The 19,562-nt window shown below is 41.3% G+C and overlaps 3 protein-coding genes across 3 annotated transcripts; all 3 read left to right on the top strand.

The window, feature by feature from the left end:
• The first annotated feature begins 622 nt into the window (after positions 1 to 622).
• LOC125022798 lies at positions 623 to 13,688 on the top strand. Its single transcript, XM_047609723.1, has 9 exons — positions 623 to 1,140; positions 1,221 to 1,438; positions 1,520 to 1,711; positions 6,559 to 6,642; positions 7,074 to 7,271; positions 9,236 to 9,240; positions 10,599 to 10,861; positions 12,336 to 12,556; positions 13,296 to 13,688. Exons 1-9 carry the CDS (start codon positions 1,004 to 1,006, stop codon positions 13,514 to 13,516), a joined length of 1,539 nt encoding a protein of 512 aa, XP_047465679.1. The 5' UTR covers positions 623 to 1,003; the 3' UTR covers positions 13,517 to 13,688.
• LOC125021930 (dual specificity protein phosphatase 13-like) lies at positions 6,027 to 8,959 on the top strand. The gene is made up of 3 exons (XM_047608128.1): positions 6,027 to 6,265; positions 6,425 to 6,642; positions 7,074 to 8,959. Exons 1-3 carry the CDS (start codon positions 6,138 to 6,140, stop codon positions 7,283 to 7,285), a joined length of 558 nt encoding a protein of 185 aa, XP_047464084.1. The 5' UTR covers positions 6,027 to 6,137; the 3' UTR covers positions 7,286 to 8,959.
• A 1,966-nt stretch (positions 13,689 to 15,654) lies between the features above and the next one.
• Positions 15,655 to 18,439, top strand: LOC125022143 (dual specificity phosphatase 29-like). Its single transcript, XM_047608512.1, has 4 exons — positions 15,655 to 15,719; positions 15,868 to 16,024; positions 16,244 to 16,461; positions 17,933 to 18,439. Exons 1-4 carry the CDS (start codon positions 15,695 to 15,697, stop codon positions 18,130 to 18,132), a joined length of 600 nt encoding a protein of 199 aa, XP_047464468.1. The 5' UTR covers positions 15,655 to 15,694; the 3' UTR covers positions 18,133 to 18,439.
• Positions 18,440 to 19,562: the final 1,123 nt, after the last annotated feature.

The raw sequence follows: 19,562 nt of genomic DNA, 5'->3' as shown, positions 1-19,562 counted from the left end.
GTATATGCACTTAATATGTTTATTAAACACGTTAAACTTCAACAGTTTCAACAAAACAACTTAACAAGTTTTTGTCTCCTTTTTTTTAACCTCCCAGCCTTTGTGCAAAAAAAGGGGGCTATTTAGGACACACCCAAAGTAAATTGAAGGCTGTTCATGAACATTTTGGAGCTAATACATGGTCTTGGTCTCTTTAGAAAAAGTCAGAATGACTCTACACGGTGTTGTTCTTGAGTAATCAAAGTTGGCACTCAGTTAAAAAAAAAAATAAGATGTCGTTTTGAAAAAATGTGTCAAATCCTATGATAACTTCTGTCAATGAAATAAGAAGAAAAATAGCTTTCAATGCATATTGCGCAGAGCTCTGATTGGCTCAAAAAGCTACTGCTGTCCCACATACGACCAAGCAGAGTGTTAAACATTCGAATAAACATTTCACCACATTGATGTGTCCCTGTTCCTCGTCTTTCAGCAGCTACTAAGGCAAACTAACTTGTTGACATTGCTCACGAGGAGAGCTGTTCGCTTCTTATTTACAAAGCTGCTGCAGCCGTACACGGAGCAGTGGCTGCAGGAGCGGCCAGACATTTGCAGGCCACACATCGCCAGCTTGTCTTTGTCTTTGGTGTGTCTCAAGCTGGGCGGCGCGTTAGCCCCGAGCGCTAGCAGAGCCCCTGACTAAGGTGTGCTTGACGTTAATGTTGTTTTAAGCTGGAAGTGCTTCAGTGGAAAGAAAAGTCCTTCCTGCAGAGTTTGCATGATACTTAATGTTTTTGTTTTTGTGCTGAAATGTCCCACGGAGAGGGCCAACGTGCTGTTTAGCATCCTCCATCGACGTGAGCTAACGGCCTCTTGAAGATCTGGAGGTGTGGATCTGACCAGCATTTAGATATAGGTCACCGCTTTAATTTTAGACCAGGTTGCACCTGTCCTTGTCAGTACCGACAGAGTCGGAGCAAAGCCTCAACAAAGTTTGGCAATTTCACTCTAAATGTAGTCAGAAATGAACAACCTGCAGGAAAATACGGACGCCTCTTCTTCCACTCCTTCTGTAAAAGAGCTGGAGAAGGTTTTGTACGGAGGTAAAAGGTTTGGTAACCACGCGGATGAAGTCTGGCCCAACCTGTTCATTGGGGACATGTGAGTCATTGTAAAAAAATAAATAAATAAAATCAGTTGAATCTTTCCTATCACTATCACGACGACTGATTTGGTTTCAGGTCAGTGGCCAATGATCGCTACAGCCTGTGGAAGCTGGGAATCACTCATGTCTTGAACGCGGCCCACGGGAAGACGTACTGCCAGGGGAGCCACGACTTCTACGGATCCGGCGTGGATTATTACGGAGTGCCTGCAGATGACTCGCCATCTTTTGACCTCTCCCGCTACTTCTTCCCCTCCGCCGAGTATATTCATAGCTCACTCGACACCCCTGGCGGTAAAACACTTCATTTGTCAGACCTATCCAGAGTGAAAACGCGGCACGCGCTCACTGTCGTCGTCTCCTTCCTCCCCCCAGCTCGGGTTTTGGTCCACTGTGCGGTCGGCGTGAGCAGGTCCGCCTCGCTCGTCCTGGCCTACCTAATGATCCGCCATCATCACACCCTGCTGGAGGCCATCGATAAGGTCAAAGAGCGCAGGTGGATTTTCCCAAACAGGGGGTTTCTCAAACAGCTTCGTGCTCTGGATGTGAAACTGAAGCGCGATGGGCGCCCTTGAAACCTGAACGGATATTTGACTGGGATCAGCTTGTTTCAGCCGCGGTGTTAAATCAAATGTATTTCCCTCGACTCCAGCGCCGCGATTGATGTGAATCACGCTGCCTCTTTCGCTGGTTATTGATCCTCCTCCCCCCCCTAACGGGAGATCAGTGAAATCAGCTCACCTTTAGGCAGAATCAATGTTAGGACTAAATATTACATACAATTACTTATAAAAATAAGAATCCATGCTGTGGTGAATCAAATACACCTCAAAGAATGATTCATTTTAAAACAGATCCAAGTCTTTGATGATGTTTAGTTCCTATTTTATATCAACTATCGTCCTCAACATTCAGTTTTTCATTCAAATTCATTCGTGTTCCTGTGAATATTTGGAGAGTAAGCTGCTTAAAAAGCTGCTTTTTTTTTGCTTTCATGAGGACGGGCTGCCACTAAATCTGCTTTGACATTGATCTCTATTTTGTTTAACCTAGAAAATCTAGTTTATTCAGTCTGTGTTTCTGCTAAATTCCTGTTTGCAAGTCTCTGCTGCTGCTGCTGCTGCTGCTGCTGGTGGTTTGGGTGCATAAGGATTGAAGCAGTGGACGTCATCACTGACCACGACTGGAGCTCATGTCCGGTCCCCAGATGAGCCAGCGTTTAAAATAAAAAAATAAAAAATAAAATTTTACAGCGCATTATGCAATAAAATCTAAGAAACAGGAAATTAGTGGGAACTCTTAGGAATTAGCCTTGGGGACAAACAGTTCTCTGGTTTCATCATATTTAACCTACTGTGCTGAGGTGTGGGGTGATGCTTTCAAGAGCATCATCTACAATCTGTATTTATTCTTATATATCAAACAGCACAAATCATGGTCAAAGCAAGAAAATAAATAAATAAATAAAAATAATCAATTACCAGGAAATATTCAGAGCATGTTGACTCAAAGGGAGGGAAGATATAGTTTAAGGGGATTGTTTTATTTTAAGAATGTGAGAGTGAGAACAACAAGGAAAAGATTTTTTTATTACTTTTAAGGTGAAAATTTGTGGAACTGAAACAATATCGAAATTAAGTTTAAAAAAAAAAAGTATAAAAACATGATTTTTAAAAAGTTCATGGATGAGACTGATTAAAGATTATTCTTTAGTTATTAACATTTCTTTTCTTTATTGATTTATTCTTCTCTTGATGACTTTTGGTTTTACTATATTAGTAGTAGTTGGTTTATTTTGTTTATGTTGGTATATTATCATTACTACAATTATTATTTGGAAGTGGGTTAATTATTGATTACCCGTATGAGATGACTTCTGACTTCCTCTCATGCAAACTTGTCTTAGTAGCGTGTTAGCTAAAAACAAAGGCTGCTTGTGGCTTCCACGGTTCTAAATGAGTGGTGGAGAGTTCAGGTTTTATTTGGACCACCTCAAACTCCGATTAACTTCCACAAACCTGAGTTTCTGTAGAGAAGAACGTGGAAAAAAAGCCCATGCTAAGTCTAAATTTTAAACCAGCACAACCTGCTGAGCACCAACCTGTGATCCTTGTCATTTGTTAGCATGCTAACGTACTGTTAGCCTCCCAGCTCTGCTTAAGTGTGTCTGAAGATTTTTGTGGCACATTGTCGTCTGATGAAGACGAAATGCAGCAACCTCGCTGATAACAGACGATTCTGATCAGAAAGTTCCACCCTGAACCTCCACACACACTAGTAGCTCATTGTAAAGAGACTAAATGATGCCCAGGTTTGTGCTAAGGGTGTAAATTAAGTTCCGCAAATCAGAAATGAGCTACAGCGATGATGCAGGAGAATCAGAGGATTCTTTTTCTGCCTGGGGAAAAAGACCAGTGGGTATTTTGAGGAAATAAATGCACCCTGACTGTGCACTGACACACACATATGAATAATTTCCCTGGATCACTGGTTAAAAATGAACGTGAACAAACTATGCTAACACATGTGTTGCTAGCTAGCATGTTATGGGGTCTGCCAGATCAGGGGGAGTTGTGATCCTAGTTTATTCTTTGTTAAAACCACCAGAGAATCTGACTCTGACACGTGACTGAGCTGCAGGGACGTTCTGTCCTGATGTTCTGTTTAGCCATGAAAGTTTGATCTTTGTCAAAGCTGCTGAAATCTTTCCACTTAATCATTTTTCTTGCATCTATAATCAACTCGGAGGGCAAACTGTTTGACTTGCTGCCTGGACATCCTACCTACCTACTGACATGGGCCGGGAAACTAAGATAATCAGTGTTATTTACTTCATTTATCAGTAGTCATAATGTTATGGCCGACTGTCTAAGTTTTTTTTTTTTTTTTGATAAAAAGTCAAGAATCAGGTCAAGTTTCTATCACAGCATCGATCAAGACAAGACATGTCAAGTGATGCAAAACAGTGAAGTCTAACAAAGTTCAATCAATTAACATGCACACACACATTCACCCACATCATGTTGTGTTTTTATTCCTACATTACTGTAATATTAATATATTATAATAATATCATAAGGTAGAGGCTTCAAATAAGCCCTCTCACTGCACTGTCTCATTATTATTATTATTTCCTGTAATATTTTATGTGTATTTTTTTAATTGTGCAAAATAAAAAATAAATAAATAAAAAGTCAAGATCATCCAGGTCTCTACAGGCTGAAGAGTCAAAATGCTGATAATTAACTACCCACCGTGCATGTTCAGGTCTGTGTTGCTTGGATTTTTTTTTAAGTAAATCAAGTCTCGGAGCAGTAAAGTTTTATTTTAAAATAATATTTAGTTAAACAGATGCCTGGTTCACCTTCAAAAAATCTACCAGCCTCTTAAATGTTTCAAATTAACCCTCAAATTGTGTTAATTTGTGTCAAATTTGACCTTTTGTGAGGTTAAAATATGTAAAAAAGTTTTCCTTGTTTTTCAGTGGGCTGAGGTTTCATGATATCACCAACGACAGCTAATTTAACACAACAAAAGATTGTTTCACCATTTTAGTAAATTCTGAAAGTCTCTAAAAAAAAGAAAGTATCGAGGATATTGACAGTTGCGTGAACCCATGGGTCATAGAAAATGTTTAGGTTGCTCCATGGACTTTTTTTGATGGAAACGAGTGGTGCATTGAAAGATAAAAGGTCTATTAGGCCAAAAAATAACATTTAATACAAAGCTTACATGGATATATGTTAGATATTAGGTGAAAATTAATACTGGAATATTTTTATTTTGACAATTTTGGGTCAATTTTGACCCGCTAACACAAAAGAGCAGCTTTCTAACACATTATAAGGGTTAAAACGAGAACAATCCAACTTTCTGTTGTGAGAGAAAAGTAATAAATACAACATAATATGTCATTTTATGGCTGACTGGTGTATAAGTCTGATTTTGATGGCAAGTAAATTGCGAGTCTCCTTTTATAACAGAATCTTTTCTGAGAAGGCAGCTCTTTGAAACAGCAACAAACTTTGATTTCCAGTAAATCGGACTCCTTCCTAGAAAACATCTCCCTCTAATTTCCCAAAACTCTTCAGAACAAAAGCTCATTCTTAATGTTTGATGAATCATGTGAAGCTACTGTCAAACATCTCCCAAATTTTATTAAAACGATTATGAAAACTGTGCTTCACTGGAAGGCTCCACGAAAAGTTTTACGCTCGGATCGGGAGAAGAAGTTTCGTCCCATCGCGCAAACTATTGTAGATTTATCATTAAGCAGAAGCAGCTGCTTTAAATAATCAATAAATGTCTCCGGGTCATTTTTGACCCGGAGACATTTATCGACTGACTCTGTATGCGGCATCGGTTCTGACATTTCACAACACATCTCCGCACCCACGTACACATTCATGACCCTGAATGAAGTAAAAGTCATTATATTTCCTGGCGTAAAAAGGAGACAGTTAATTAGGTTTCTCTTCGGTTTAAAAGCCGGGATGAAGTGAAATTGACCTGCAACACAAGCGGAGAGTTAAAAGACAGTTTGAGGTTTTAATGCCACGTGCAGCCGACAGCTAAGCTTAATTCTTTCATCCTAAGATATTTATGTCAGAGCAGTGTTTTTGCTCCACAAATGCCGAGGTCTTCCTGCCATCCGGTATCAGCAGTGCACTCAAACATTTTTTGCCCATAATTACGTCCAATTATCACTGCTTTATGGAATGATTCATCGCTGTTTGAGGCTTATTAAATTAAGAGTCCCAGGGCGGTGTGAAAAAGCAGAGCCCGGCCTGCTCTGTTTGTTGTTCTGCCCTCACCCCTAGTAAGACTACACGCTAGGTTAGGCGCTAAATTGGGTAACTGGCCAGTGACGGCAGATAAACACCTGCTCGGGCGGATCATCTCGAAGCCACGGGAAGGAAGACGGGAACCGCTTCAGCACAACAAACATTTGGGGCAAAGCAATCGATCCGAGGCGATTTGGGACTTAAAAAAAATGTCAACCATGAAAGGGAAGACAAAGGAATATCTGAGCGTGAAGGACCTGCAGAAGGTTTTGGACTCTTGCAAGCTACACCTCAATCAAATCGATGAAGTGTGGCCGAACATCTACATAGGGAATGTGTAAGTGTTCACTTTATTTCAAACTTAAACCAGGCCTTAACGAGCTTGACGTACGTCCTCATTGCACATATTGTATCATTCTGACGTGAAATCACTGTTCTGCGATGCGTGGCGTCTCCCATAAGTCTTGAACCTCTCTCTGTCTCTTTGTCTTGCTAGGGCAGTAGCCCAAAACAAGGCTGCCTTGCTGAAGTTAGGTATAACTCATGTATTAAACGCTGCCCACTCCAAGCGAGGCAGCATAGGGAACCAAAGCTTTTATGGCAACGACTTTGTGTATTGTGGCATTCCAGCAGATGACTCGACGCACTTCGATCTGGATGTTTACTTCCAGCCCGCAGCGGATTTCATTCACAAAGCTCTGAAGTCGCCCCATGGTAAGACCCCTCAAGGCACTAAAATTTATAAAAATCTCCCCCACCTTTGCCGTCCTTTTCAATGTCACCCGTCACCAGAACGCAACACAGCTTCTAATAGCGTATGTAAAGTGTATTTCCAGCCAGTGGTAATAATAAGAGTCTTACCTTGCAGAATTTAAGTCTATAATGTGGCCATGGCCCCTTTCAAAGAAGCTATCAGGCGTAGGACGAGGTGGGATTAAAGAGACAGTCGGGGCCCAGCCTGCAAAGGGACCTTAAATGAACAAAGACGCTGAATTGTGGGCACTATTTTTAGCTCACAGCGGGGGAAAAAGAAAGACCGCAGCGTGAGACGGGCAGTCATGTATGATATTAATAATAAGACCGAGGCCTGACGCTAATCCTTCCCTCACATCCCTCTCTCCCTTCATCCCCCGTCTGTTCTTCAGGGAAAGTTCTGGTGCACTGCATCATGGGAATGAGCCGCTCGTCGACCTTGGTGTTGGCGTACCTCATGATCTACCGTCGCATCCCGCTCCAGAGGGCTTTGCAGAAGCTGATCCAGAAAAGAGCCATCTACCCCAACAGGAATTTCCTGGCTTTGCTGCTGGACCTGGATCTTCAGCTGACGAAAAAAAAGAAAACGTGTCAGATCCTGTAGTCGGGAGGCGTTTACACTCAACAGAAATGACTGAAACGGATAATGTACTGTCACATAAACGTGTCTTTCTGTCAGATTAACACAGCATGTTGAACTGAACAGAGAAGAAGAATGGGAATAGTGCATATATATTATAGTAGTAAAATGCTAAATGCTAATGGGGGAAGGCAATTTGCGCACTAATAACTTTCAATTTTCAACACATGTTGCCTTTTTCAGGTCACTTTAAACACTAGCATGCTAACACGCTAATGGTGCTACCTCAAAATGTCATTTGTGGCTACTACACTGCGATGTCACGTGACACAAAACGACTGGAAGATAAGGAAGTCGTGAGAATACGGCTGCTACTCTTGTAGCTTAAGTTAGTTTCAGGAACAGCGCCCTCTTGTGGTGTCCAAAACCTTGTAAATGATCTTTTCGTGAAGGCCGTTAGCAAAAAAAATGTAGGAAATTGTTGGCGTCTAAAAGCCACCGAGGCTAATGCTAACGTGTGTCGTGCTACAATTTAATCTTGAGTTGAGTTGACTTCAACTATTTGCGCCGCTCTGATGACGTGTTAGCGTTAGAATCCATGTTTGTTAAATGGAAAAAAGACCGCTTCTTCTTCTATAAAACCCTAAAAAGGTTAGCATACTCCCCAAGGAGGCTAAAGGAAAAAGTAAAAACACATATTTAGTTACAAAAGAACAACAAAATGAATGTGATTGGTTATTTATCAGTGGGGAGGAGCCACGGTTTAGACGCTGCCCTCCTATTGGTGGACAGGTCGGTCGGACTTCCCCCTTTTCCTGGATCCTCCAACCTGAGCCTTAAATGTAATAATAAAACTGACAATTATACTTTTAAATGAAAGTTTAATATAGCTCCAATAGTTTTTGCTTCACTGTGTTCGTCAACGTTTAAATTAATGACATTGAGCAAACGCTGCTAACAGTGTAGCTAGCGTAGCACGCCCGCTAACAGAGAAGCTAGCCACGCTCGCCTGTCGCGTAACTTTTCTCTCTTGCAGTTAAGAGTTTTGCAAGGTATTATAACCACGTCGCTTAATATAGGAGCTTTTTAGTTAGATTTATCAAACTTTATTAGAGATTTATTTTTTAGATTTATTTGTAAACTTATTAAGAGAACTACAGCATTAACAAAGCGCGTCTCAACTCACGAACGCAAACCTTAGACATGCAGCAACTTTAGCCTGCGATGTGACATAGATTTACCTCAACAGCGCCACCATCAGGCCAAACTTTACTCTGAAATACGTGTACTGTGAACGTCAAAATCCATGAAAATACAGTTTTGTTGTCTGATTTGTAAAGAGATGTATAAAAGAAAAAAAAGTTACGAATGTCTTAACAAAAACCTTGCAGAACAAAGGAGATTTCATGACTGTTTTGTGTCTTAAATTGTGCGTTTACCTTTTTTTTTTTAGTACCTCACCTTGTGTTAGAGCAGAATGGACCAAATGCCTTCTGGAAAATGTTTTGCAGAGCGTCACATTTTAGTGAACTCTATCTGTGGGACTCCAAGTCATCACTCATGCATCCACTATATAGCTACTGTGTAAAATTCACTGCAAATACTGTCGTAGAGAAACACGAGTTTTGTTGGTGAATGTTTCATTTGGGTACAAGACAAAAAAATGATACAATAAATTTAGAACATTTCACAAATAAATGTTTGTACTGGCATATGTTCACCCCTCCACCACCGTGTAATTTTCCCTGAATGTTTTACGCTGCAGCCGTGGCTGAATATGTCACTATTGTTCGTTTTAATCATCGCGTGTTTAAAAAGACATCAGAAACTCTCCTTGACCAGCTGACCATGTGTTGATTTAAACACATTTCACCGAAGCCCTGAAGTCAGATTTAAGCTCGAGCGCAAGCAGCACTGATCTAATTTTCGTACTTTTGAAAAAGCCGTGTCCTATCCTCCCTCCCGTGCTGGCAGCTCGGGTAACCTTTAAGGAATGCAGAAGATGATGCCAGAATTATTTTGGGCTGAGATTCAGATGTTAAAATAGCAAAAAAGGTTGCAGGGTAGATTACCAAGGAGAACGCAGACAGTTGTGCTGTCGACCTACATGTAGCTCTCGTACAGAGACACCATGAAAAGCAGCGTTTCCAGCCAAGGCAAGTGTCTTACTAACAAATTTCGAGTTGCGAAGTATTTATTAAGCGCGCGCAGTGTTCATAATCTAAAGTGTGTGGATTTATTGTGCGGCGCGGTTATTTTTTTGCAACGTAAACATGTTTATAAAGCACTTTTACAAATGTACTGTGATGATACCGCATTGCCTGATGGATTGCTTCTTCTTTTATTAATTTGCCCACAAATCCAGATGAACCACATCTGAAAGGCTAAAGAGGGAAGTGTAATTCATAAAACCACCAAGAAGAGGCCCGGAGGAGGTAAAAAGACATTTTTATTTGCCCTCTATGTTAACCGCAGGCACTTTCCCATACATAGCATCTTTAATTACACAGAACTGGAGCAGGAAGGACAGGTTAGCCTAAGGGGGGAGGCTGTGAAAGCAGCGCTGCAGCTCAACATGTGCACCAGGGAAATCAGTTCTCTGCCCCTGACTGTGGGAGGGAGGGAAGGGTTGTACTTATAGATCAATGAGGAGAAAGAAGAGCCTCCAGGTACTCTCGGTACATGTTGTACTTGTGCAGAGACACACACTTCGCCTTCTCTGCCTTCCCCGCACTCAAATGCAAACGGAGATGCAAACACATTGGGTCAGATGCAGCTTTTCCCACTCGCGCAGTGACACACGCACGACAATGCACACGCAGAGACGGATAAAGCCATCGCGATGTTTGAGTGCACCTCCATATGCCACTGCAGCTTAACAAAAGGTCACCGAAACAGATTTCGCCACGAAAAAGGCTCATCCCTGTCGACATTAAGTCTCCGAACCCTGAGAGCCACATTATGTCTCTGTACGCGAGAAGAATGCAAATAAGTGGGAACGCCTTTACTATAACGGTCCACACATACATCACATCACATCACATCACATCACATCAGCCTCGAGCAGAAATCACACACCAGCCTGAACGGATGCTAACGTACACAGTCGCTCCAAAGCCCAGTGTGTAAATTGTAAATGCACAGGTTTAGATTTCCCTGCCAGAAATGAAACGCTGTTTACGGCTGTTTATAAGCTGTGAATACAAATTTTCTGCATCTCCCGAGATCAATGACTGTACCAAACTGTGAATAAGATGCATCATATGCTCAGCCATCTATCGTCAACAGGCTTCGTTCAAGTCCACGAGACCTGATCTTAGTCATTTGACCTTCGTAGGTGGTGTTCATCGCCCTTAAACAACTGCAAAGGGGAAGAAGAGTTGTTTTTTTTTTCTTTAACCTGTTTAATGAAATAAAAGCAGAAGTGGAGAATCCAGATCCAGACATGCCCAGAGGCCTCAGCTGCCTGGCGAGCCCTGAGGGGCCACAGATCAGGTATGAGACACCTCCAGCTTCAGAGCTCCAGAGGCTGATGTGGACAAAGAAAGGGACCAGCAATCACCTGGACGAGGTCCAACCCAGGATCTACATCGGAGACATGTGAGGCTAATTTTTAAAATTCTGTACCACACTGAAATAAAGTCAAAGTCTGATTTATTGTCAATTCTGCCTTAAAAGTTAAACACTGAGACAGAAACGAGTCGATAAACATAAATATAAAAACTAATCACAGATTAAAGTGAGTCCAGCGTTGCATTAAGTATTTGGAGAAGTCGGTTTAAAGTAATCAGAACTTTTTTTGAGTTGCTTTAGTGAAGAAAACCTATTTGACTTTTCAATAATACTGTAAGAAAATAGTTAATAAAAATAGTTTTTCAAAGATATTAACAATCAACTTGCTAAACCTTAGCATGCAAACTTTAGCACAGTAGCATGCTAACGTTTAGCAAGTCTGTTTGATTGAATGTTTTTTGTCCATTCTGGGCTTCTGTAGAAAGCATGGCAGACTGTGGGGAATAACGTCCACCATTTCTCTCGGTAGATTCACTTATTTTCTCCACAGTGATTGTTTAAAGTAAAGCTGCAGCAATGAAAACTAAAAACATTCATCATTTACCATTTATTGAGTCATCAATATTTAAATGCTACTGTGGTAATCACTGAAACATGAACGTGTTAAACGTGCTAATTTAATGTACCTTAGCCATAAATGTAAATATGTAAATGTCCTTAACAAGCTAGCGGTTATACCGAACACTTCAGGAATATAAGGCAGGGGTCTTATATGCAGGTATTAACAGAGACCCCCTACGTACTATATGTGTTCTATATCAAACTCCTAGTGCTGTTTATAAGTATACATTAGCATAATTAGCACAATTTTGCATTCAATATTAAGCTATTCAAACAATACACAGATTCAAATGTTCATTTCATTATTTAAAACATGTGCAACAGAAGGGTGGCTGTGCAACTGTCATAAACATAAACATACCTATCAATATTATGCACTGTTAGCTTCTCTTATGCTAACACACCCGAGAGTCAGCGTGCAATATGCGGCTGTGTTAATGTTTATTTGAAGAAATTTACATTTTGTGGGTAAAATTGTGGAGGGAAATTAAAAATAAAATAAAAAATATCTAAAATAACGTCTAATCAACCAAAGACCCCCCTGCAGTGTGTAGAGCTTTGTTTTCCAAATTATATTCTATTCTTTTATCCCTCAAATATTCTCACTGGCTCTGCAGATATCTTATTTACTCTTTGAGATATTTGTGTTTCTACCCGAGCAAAGTGGAGATCATTCTTGAGTGGATCTCTCTCAAAATGTGGATGACAAACAGTAGATTTAAACACATCTGCAGTATTTTGCTCTAAGTGAGAAAAATCAACATGCTAATTTAGCGATGTACGTAGCATGGCTGCAGATGACGAGCAGATGTTTTAAAAAAGCACGTTCCCTTTAAGGCAGTTCAATTTTATGGATGTGTTGCGCAACCTAATAAGCGAATGAGCGGTGAATGCCTCTCATGAAGTGTGCTCACAGAAAAGACATAATTTTTCCCTTCAGGCACGCAGCCAAAGACAAGAGGACTCTCCAGGCCCACCTCATCACCCACGTGCTCAACGCTGCTGACGGCAAGTTCAACGTGAACACGGGGCCCGGCTTCTACCGAGACACCAAAATCACTTATCACGGAGTGGAGGCTTTTGACATGCCGTCCTTTAACTTGAGTCCCTTCTTTTACCCGGCGGCCAATTTCATCAAGAAAGCTCTAAGCTCGCCCACAGGTGAGGAGCACTCACGGCGGCTCTCGAGGTATTTCTCCTCATTTTCACACATTAACTTGGGGAAAAGACAAGGCAAGGTGCAGAAACATTTGTCAGTCGATTCCCATTACAGCAGCCCCCAGTTGTATTAGTCATTAAAATGCAAATCAAACACTAAACATAATATCAAGCTAATATCTTTCCCCCACGGTAATCTTCTCATAAGCTCAGACCTCGGCCGGGAAAATTGGTTTTAAATGGATTGCCCTGGTAATTTGTAAGCAACACTTTTATTGGACATGGAAATTACACAATTATGTTTGTGGCCTGTGTCTGCCCGGCCCTGTTATGCAAAGTGAAGTCGGTATCTGACATGACAGTAATAAGACGAGGCCTCCTTCTTCACATGCTGGGCTGATCGGGGGCTCCAGTGTGTGGCGGGGCCTACAGTAATCCCCTGCAGAAATACACAGAAGCCAAGACAGTTCAATTACGCGCTCCTCTGCGCCCTAATCCTTCGGGCCCGATAAGGAACCAGGGATTACCGTGTGTAGAAACATTTGTTGCAACATTGTTGAAAACTTTTTAGTCGGGAGTTAGAAGAAGCGCTCCTCTATGTGACGTGCGCGGCTTTTAATCCACGCGGGAGGAACAAATTGGGCGTTTAGAATAAAGGTTCAACGCAATAATCCACCAATTGCGTGGTTGTAAATGCAGACATGAAGCCGGGTAGTGAGTGTTTGTCTCCGCTGATTGGCAGGTAAAGTGTTTGTCCACTGCGCGATGGGCCTCAGCCGCTCGTCCACCCTGGTGCTCGCTTACCTGATGATCCACGAGAACATGACGCTGGTGGACGCCCTCAAAGCCGTCGGCGCCAACAGGAACATCGCGCCCAACAACGGTTTCCTGGAGCAGCTCAGGGAGTTGGACATGAAGCTGCACTGCCAGGGGTCGTCACGGAGCACGAACGGAAGGACTTAAGTCAGACATGTGTGTCGTATTGTTGCCTCTGCCTAGTTTAAAGGAGGCGTTTCAGTGAAAATATGAATGTTAAAGATGTACAAATTGTCTTTGCTTTGTCAGAGAAATGTAATTTACGTGAAGAAACTCATAAACAACAATATATTAGGAATAAAAGAAGTTGTGAAGTTGCGCTATTGGGTGACCTTCTTTAAAACAAACACGAAGAGGATGACTTTAAGCTTTAAGGTGAGGACGTTTTATCGGCTTTTATTGGCTCTTTCAAAGGTCACGGCTAAACTTTCAACATTTATGGCATGAACAGACTCAGTGTAAAGCCTGGGTGCAGGGGGAACAGCCAGCTCAGCACCTCTAAAGTTCACTAATTAACACATAATGTCCTGTTTGGTTAATGTCTTCATGCACGGGGGCACGTTCTGCACAGAAACAGTTTTCCTGGATTCACCTTTAGTTGAGTAGTAATAAAAAAGTATAATACCAAACAAGATGTGGTTTTATGAGTCACAACATGCCGGACATTATTTCTTAACCGAACACTTTCTTTGGGCACCGCTAAGCTAACACCCCCCGGGCTCTCACTGTTTTTTTTTTTTTTTTTAATCACCTCTTGATTCTAGCTTCTTGGTTACAACACAGATTGGTTCATTAACCTCCCGAGACCTGAGCTTTTGTTTGGAATGCCTTTTTAATTTCTCCAAGGTACTTGGGATTATTAGGACCTAAGAAGAATAAAAACAGAGCATCATCTTTGAACAGGAAGTCGGTAGTTTTGGAAAAAAAAGAAAATGTCCTCATATGTGGACATGGGTATTATTTTTTTTATTTATTTGCAAACAATCAAATCCCAATGTCATCAAATGCGAAATAGCGACGTTGTAGCTTGTAACTATTGATAGAAGATGGCGGACTAAAGTTTCTCCTGAAGATGAAGCAGAATAAGCTGCAGCAAACCTAAAACTTAATGTCCCCGTATGAGGACGCCAGGTCCTTGATACACTGAAATTACATGAAATATGTTTTACTTGGTGAAAATTAAAGAATATAATCTAAATTCCTGAACAGCACCTGAATTGATGTTAAAAGAGTGAAAAATAGTGGTGACTGGATCTGAGTGGCTCATGTTGGAGTTGGAACTACTAAGCAAGAGTTATTAAAATTAACAGCAACAACGCAAAAAAAGAAAAGACATTTAAGTGCATTTAAGGAAACACCCTAAAACTAAGGGCTTAAACACAAAACTAACAGAAAAATGAGGAACAAAAGGTGCTTCAGTTAAGAGGCAGGGTATCCAAAAACACTAATTCAGAAACTAAAATCTAAATACAAAGTCACTCACTCAAACCACAGGTGATTCTAACGAGGGCGAAGCACACAAGAGGGGAAAACACGGGAAGTAAAGCAAGACGAGAAACACCGTGGAAAAGCTTTATAAAATAAAAACAGGATTGGAAAAGAGGATCATGATGAGCAGGGGTGTCACTAGGTTTTTAGGGACATCGAGGGGCTTGGCCCCCAGGAGATAAACAGGATGTGAGCGAACGTGCCGTGTAAGCACAAATTAATGTAGTTAATTAATTGTAATTGTTTGCTCTCAAATATATAATAATAATATAATACCTGCCAGTATGAAGTGATGGGAAATGGAAGGATTTATGATCATATTTAATGTAGTCATATATACTGTAATTATTTATTTAAACTCATATTCTGTCCATTTTATATTGAATTTGTCAGCACTTTTTGGCAAAATTTTATGGATATAAGCCTCAAGAAATAGAAATACATTTCAGACCCATGGTTGCTGTCTATTTACCGTGACCTGTTGCTAGTTTTTACAGTTATGGCATCATAGAAACTACACAGATTTAGTTTCAGCTCTGCTCCTCAGCCATGAAACGATTGAATCGGTTCAGTCTCTTGAGATGATCTGTTGATGAAGCTTGAACTCGCTCAGGGTGCCAACACAACACTTATCCCTCGCCATCTTTTTTAACCGCTCGCAACTGTTTGACCCGCAGTGGCTCTGTAGTTGAATCTGTCACAACACAAGCAGCTCGGCTTCTGTCACCGTCATATGTGGAATAAATAGCCCGCGCTGCTTCTGCCCAGACTCTGGTATGTTCAGCTGTCTCGTTCCAGCGGGGTTCAGCCTCTCAACAACACTGATACCCGGCTCAGATGGAAAGCGGGGCGAGCCGCGTTGGTAAGGTCAGAGTTTAGCGCGGGGCCTTTCTCAAAACGAATGCAAGGAGAAAAAAAAACTAGCGGGGATAAATTCTCACATTTCCCTCCCCCGGATCATTCGGGGGAAAGTTATTTAGCTGTCAACTAATATAAACTGTGTTAATTAGACGACAACACCGAGGTGAGAGATATAGATATGAGATCAGAGGAGGAGCCAAAGTATCAGACACCGCCCACCAGCGATCTGCTCGGCCTTCTGCTGAAGAACAGACGCCCCACCGGAGCTGTCAACGAGGTTTGGCCCGACCTCTACATCGGGGACGCGTAAGTGACATTCTCACTTTGGGGCCCCTGCTGCAATATGCTGATCTGATCGAGATCCTGTTGCCGCAAACAGCAAGTATTTGGCCAGCCGACGACGGGGGACAAATATAAAACCTGTACATTTGAGTCAGCAGTGATGCGTCTGCAAACATATGCTTCCAGGCGCAGAGACATGACTAAACATTAAATATATCATCATCTCTTGTGTCGCTTTTACAGGGCTACAGCTCAGGATAAAAGCCTGCTAGGGAATCTGGGAATAACACACGTGCTGAATGCTGCAGACGGCCCCCGGCACATTGACACGGGGCCACGTTTCTACAAAGACACCAGGGTGCTGTATCACGGGGTCGAAGCATCAGACTGTAAAGATTTTGACTTGAGCCCGTTCTTCGCCGCGGCGGCTGATTTCATTCACGGCGCTCTGAGTCAGAAAGGTACGAGTACGTTTGAGCCCCCGGAAAAGAATATATTATGTGTTTTATAGCACAAAGATACAGAAATGTCATAAATTATCAAACTGAGTTATTCGAATTAAGAAGACAAAATAAATAAATACAAATTATCCATTAAAACTCAGCAGCTGAATTCACACGTTTTCTCTGTATACGTTAAATCAATAATTTTAATTTACTTAGTTTAGTTTTTTATTTGAATGAAATAATTCCTTACATATTTTGGACCTTTTTGTGCTTTGCTCCAAAATGTATAATAATGACAGTTTTAAATAATTTCATTTGTTTCCGGTGAAGTTTTGGGGCGTCTAAGGGGAGATAAATGAGCTGTTAAAGCACGGGTTAAAGATGGGTTAAAGCAAAAGTTTTGATATTGTGTATGATAGGACAAGACATATGATACGATATAATACGCTATGATACAGTACGGTACGATAAGGTATTATACAATACAGTACTGTAAGGTACAATATGGTTCAATACGATACAATACGACACAATAAGGTAGGCCACGATATTGTATGACACGATATGGTAAGTTACGATAGAGGGTGCAGGGTAAGGTACAACATGATACAATATGACACGACAAGGTTAGGTTGGTAAGGTACCAAGGAAAATGAAACGAAACAATACGATACGATACAATATGGTAAGGTAAGGTTACGATACGATACGAGACAAGACAAGATGATAAGGTAAGATACGTTGTGATACGATACGATACGATACGATACGTTACGATACGATACGATACGATACGATACGATACGATACGATACGATACGGTACGGTAAGGTAAGATATGTTGTGATACGATCCGATACGATATGAGACACAACGAGACAATAAGGTAAGTTACATCACGATACGATATGTTACGTTACGATACGATACGATAAGGTAAGGTAAGGTGCGTTACAATACAATACGTTACAACACGAGACGAGACGATATGATACAATACAGAAAGGTAAGGATACGATACGATACGACACGATACGATATGATACGATACGATACAATACGAAATAGCAAGGTAATGTAAGGTATGATATTGTACTATATAAGACAATACGGTAAGGTAAGGTACGATATGATATGATACAATATGATACGGTAAGTTACGTTACAACAATACGATGCAATATGATAAGGCAATGTAATATAAAGTATGATATTGTACGCTATAATTCAATATGTTAAGGTACAACAGAGTAAGGTAATTTAAGATATAATATCGTACGATACGATACGATACAGTAAGGTAAGGTACGATATGATCCGATACGGTATGATATGATACAATACGACAATACGATACAATACAATACAATACGATATGGTATGCTATGCTATGCTATGCTACGCTACGATATGAATTTGGGAAATTTGCTCTAGTGAGAATGAAATCACAGAATCAATGCAGCTCGAAACCTTTCTGCCCGTGCAGGTAAGGTGCTCGTCCATTGCGCTCGAGGAATCAGTCGCTCTGCGACTCTGGTTCTGGCCTACCTCATGATCAGAGAAGGACTCACCCTCGTGGAGGCCGTGGAGGTTGTTTGCAGGTGCAGGAATATTCTGCCAAACGTCGGATTCCTGGAGCAGCTCTGTCGCCTGGACTCAGCCCTGGCTCTGCAGAGGAGGACGTAACGTCGAGAGGCCGAGGAGAGACGTTTTTATCCTATTTACTACAAAGTGCAAACTGATCAGCCGTTAAGAGAATAACTCTGGTTATATTATTGTCCTATGTATCTCAATGCAATCGAGCGTTTTCAGGATGTGCTGAACAAACATCCAACCGCACCTCGCAACTTGTAGGACTTGAAGAAATATGACCTGCTAACGTGTTGGTGTTTCTAATTGTGTTTATTTCCACTTCCTGTTTTATTTTCAAACTATCACTGTTTTACATTAACGTTTGAGAACTAAACTCAATAAAGTTGCTTTGTTTTCTTTGCGTTGTGTAATTTACTGCTTCGGGAAATTCACATTGCTGCACAGTGTACTTGCACAGTACGCTGTTGAGCAGATTTGTTTGACAACGGTGCATAATGTAACTCAGTAAGGACTGCAGGCTTAATACTTGGGCACAATGAGTCGCAAATGTCAAAAGATCCGACCTTGATGAGGCTCTCTGAGTCGTTTTACCGCACTTAAAATGAGTAAATACTGAACAGACGCTGTGATAAATAGTTTAAAATATTCCTAGAAACACTTCATCTCAGCTTCACGTAAAAAAATCTCAAAGTTCGTACGCAAAATTGAATCTGTATGTGATGCACGTCAAAGTAAAACTGCAAAGTATGCATAAAATGTGCAAAAAAAACCAACAACCCAACAACAACAACAACAAAAAAAACGCAGACATGATCCTAAAACACAAAATCAGTATCAGCTGCCAAGACCCCTGCTGCACTCGAACAACACAACGACAGCGTGCGTCTATAAATAAACAACGCTCCGCTTACTTATTCACATTTCTCAAAACACGGGCGTCTTAACCGCCCGCAATCCAGCGGCGTACAGTTAAAACTGTGATGTGTCTAAAGAGGCTTGATGCAAGATGACAAAAAATATATGCCGGAGCGGCTGCGAAGCGTGTGTGTACAGATTCAGGTCAGACTTTGAAAGGAGATGAAACACTGGAGCCATCTTAATAAGAGATGCTCTCCAGAGCTCGCTGGGAGAGAGAGAGATGCTGTCAAAATAAAAGGAATTGGATATCACAGGTTTAATGATTTCACTGTCAGAATGAATGATGGCGCAGTACGAAGATATGAGGGAAAAATAAAGGAGGCTGATGGTGTGAAAACTCCGTCTGACATGTTAGCAGCTTCATCCAGCCTTTCCCCGCAACACAGTCATCATCACGCTCTCACTTTGGGGGCTCGCATTTAGATCGCTGAATGGACCGTGCATATCATATAATGGGGAATCAAAGACATGTGCCATCCTGTGAAAAACCTCATCTGTCTAACAGTCTGACACATTTCAGTTCTCGTTTGGCCCCCCGAGAGGCTGCGGGAGATGCAGAACATCCTTAACGGGTGTTGTGAGGCCCCCGCGCTTACACGCTTTCT

This window comes from Mugil cephalus, chromosome 16, assembly GCF_022458985.1.
Source record: "Mugil cephalus isolate CIBA_MC_2020 chromosome 16, CIBA_Mcephalus_1.1, whole genome shotgun sequence".
Classification (NCBI taxonomy): domain Eukaryota; kingdom Metazoa; phylum Chordata; class Actinopteri; order Mugiliformes; family Mugilidae; genus Mugil; species Mugil cephalus.
The sequence above is the reverse complement of the archived record's forward strand: the minus strand, read 5'-3'. Positions and strand labels throughout refer to the sequence as shown.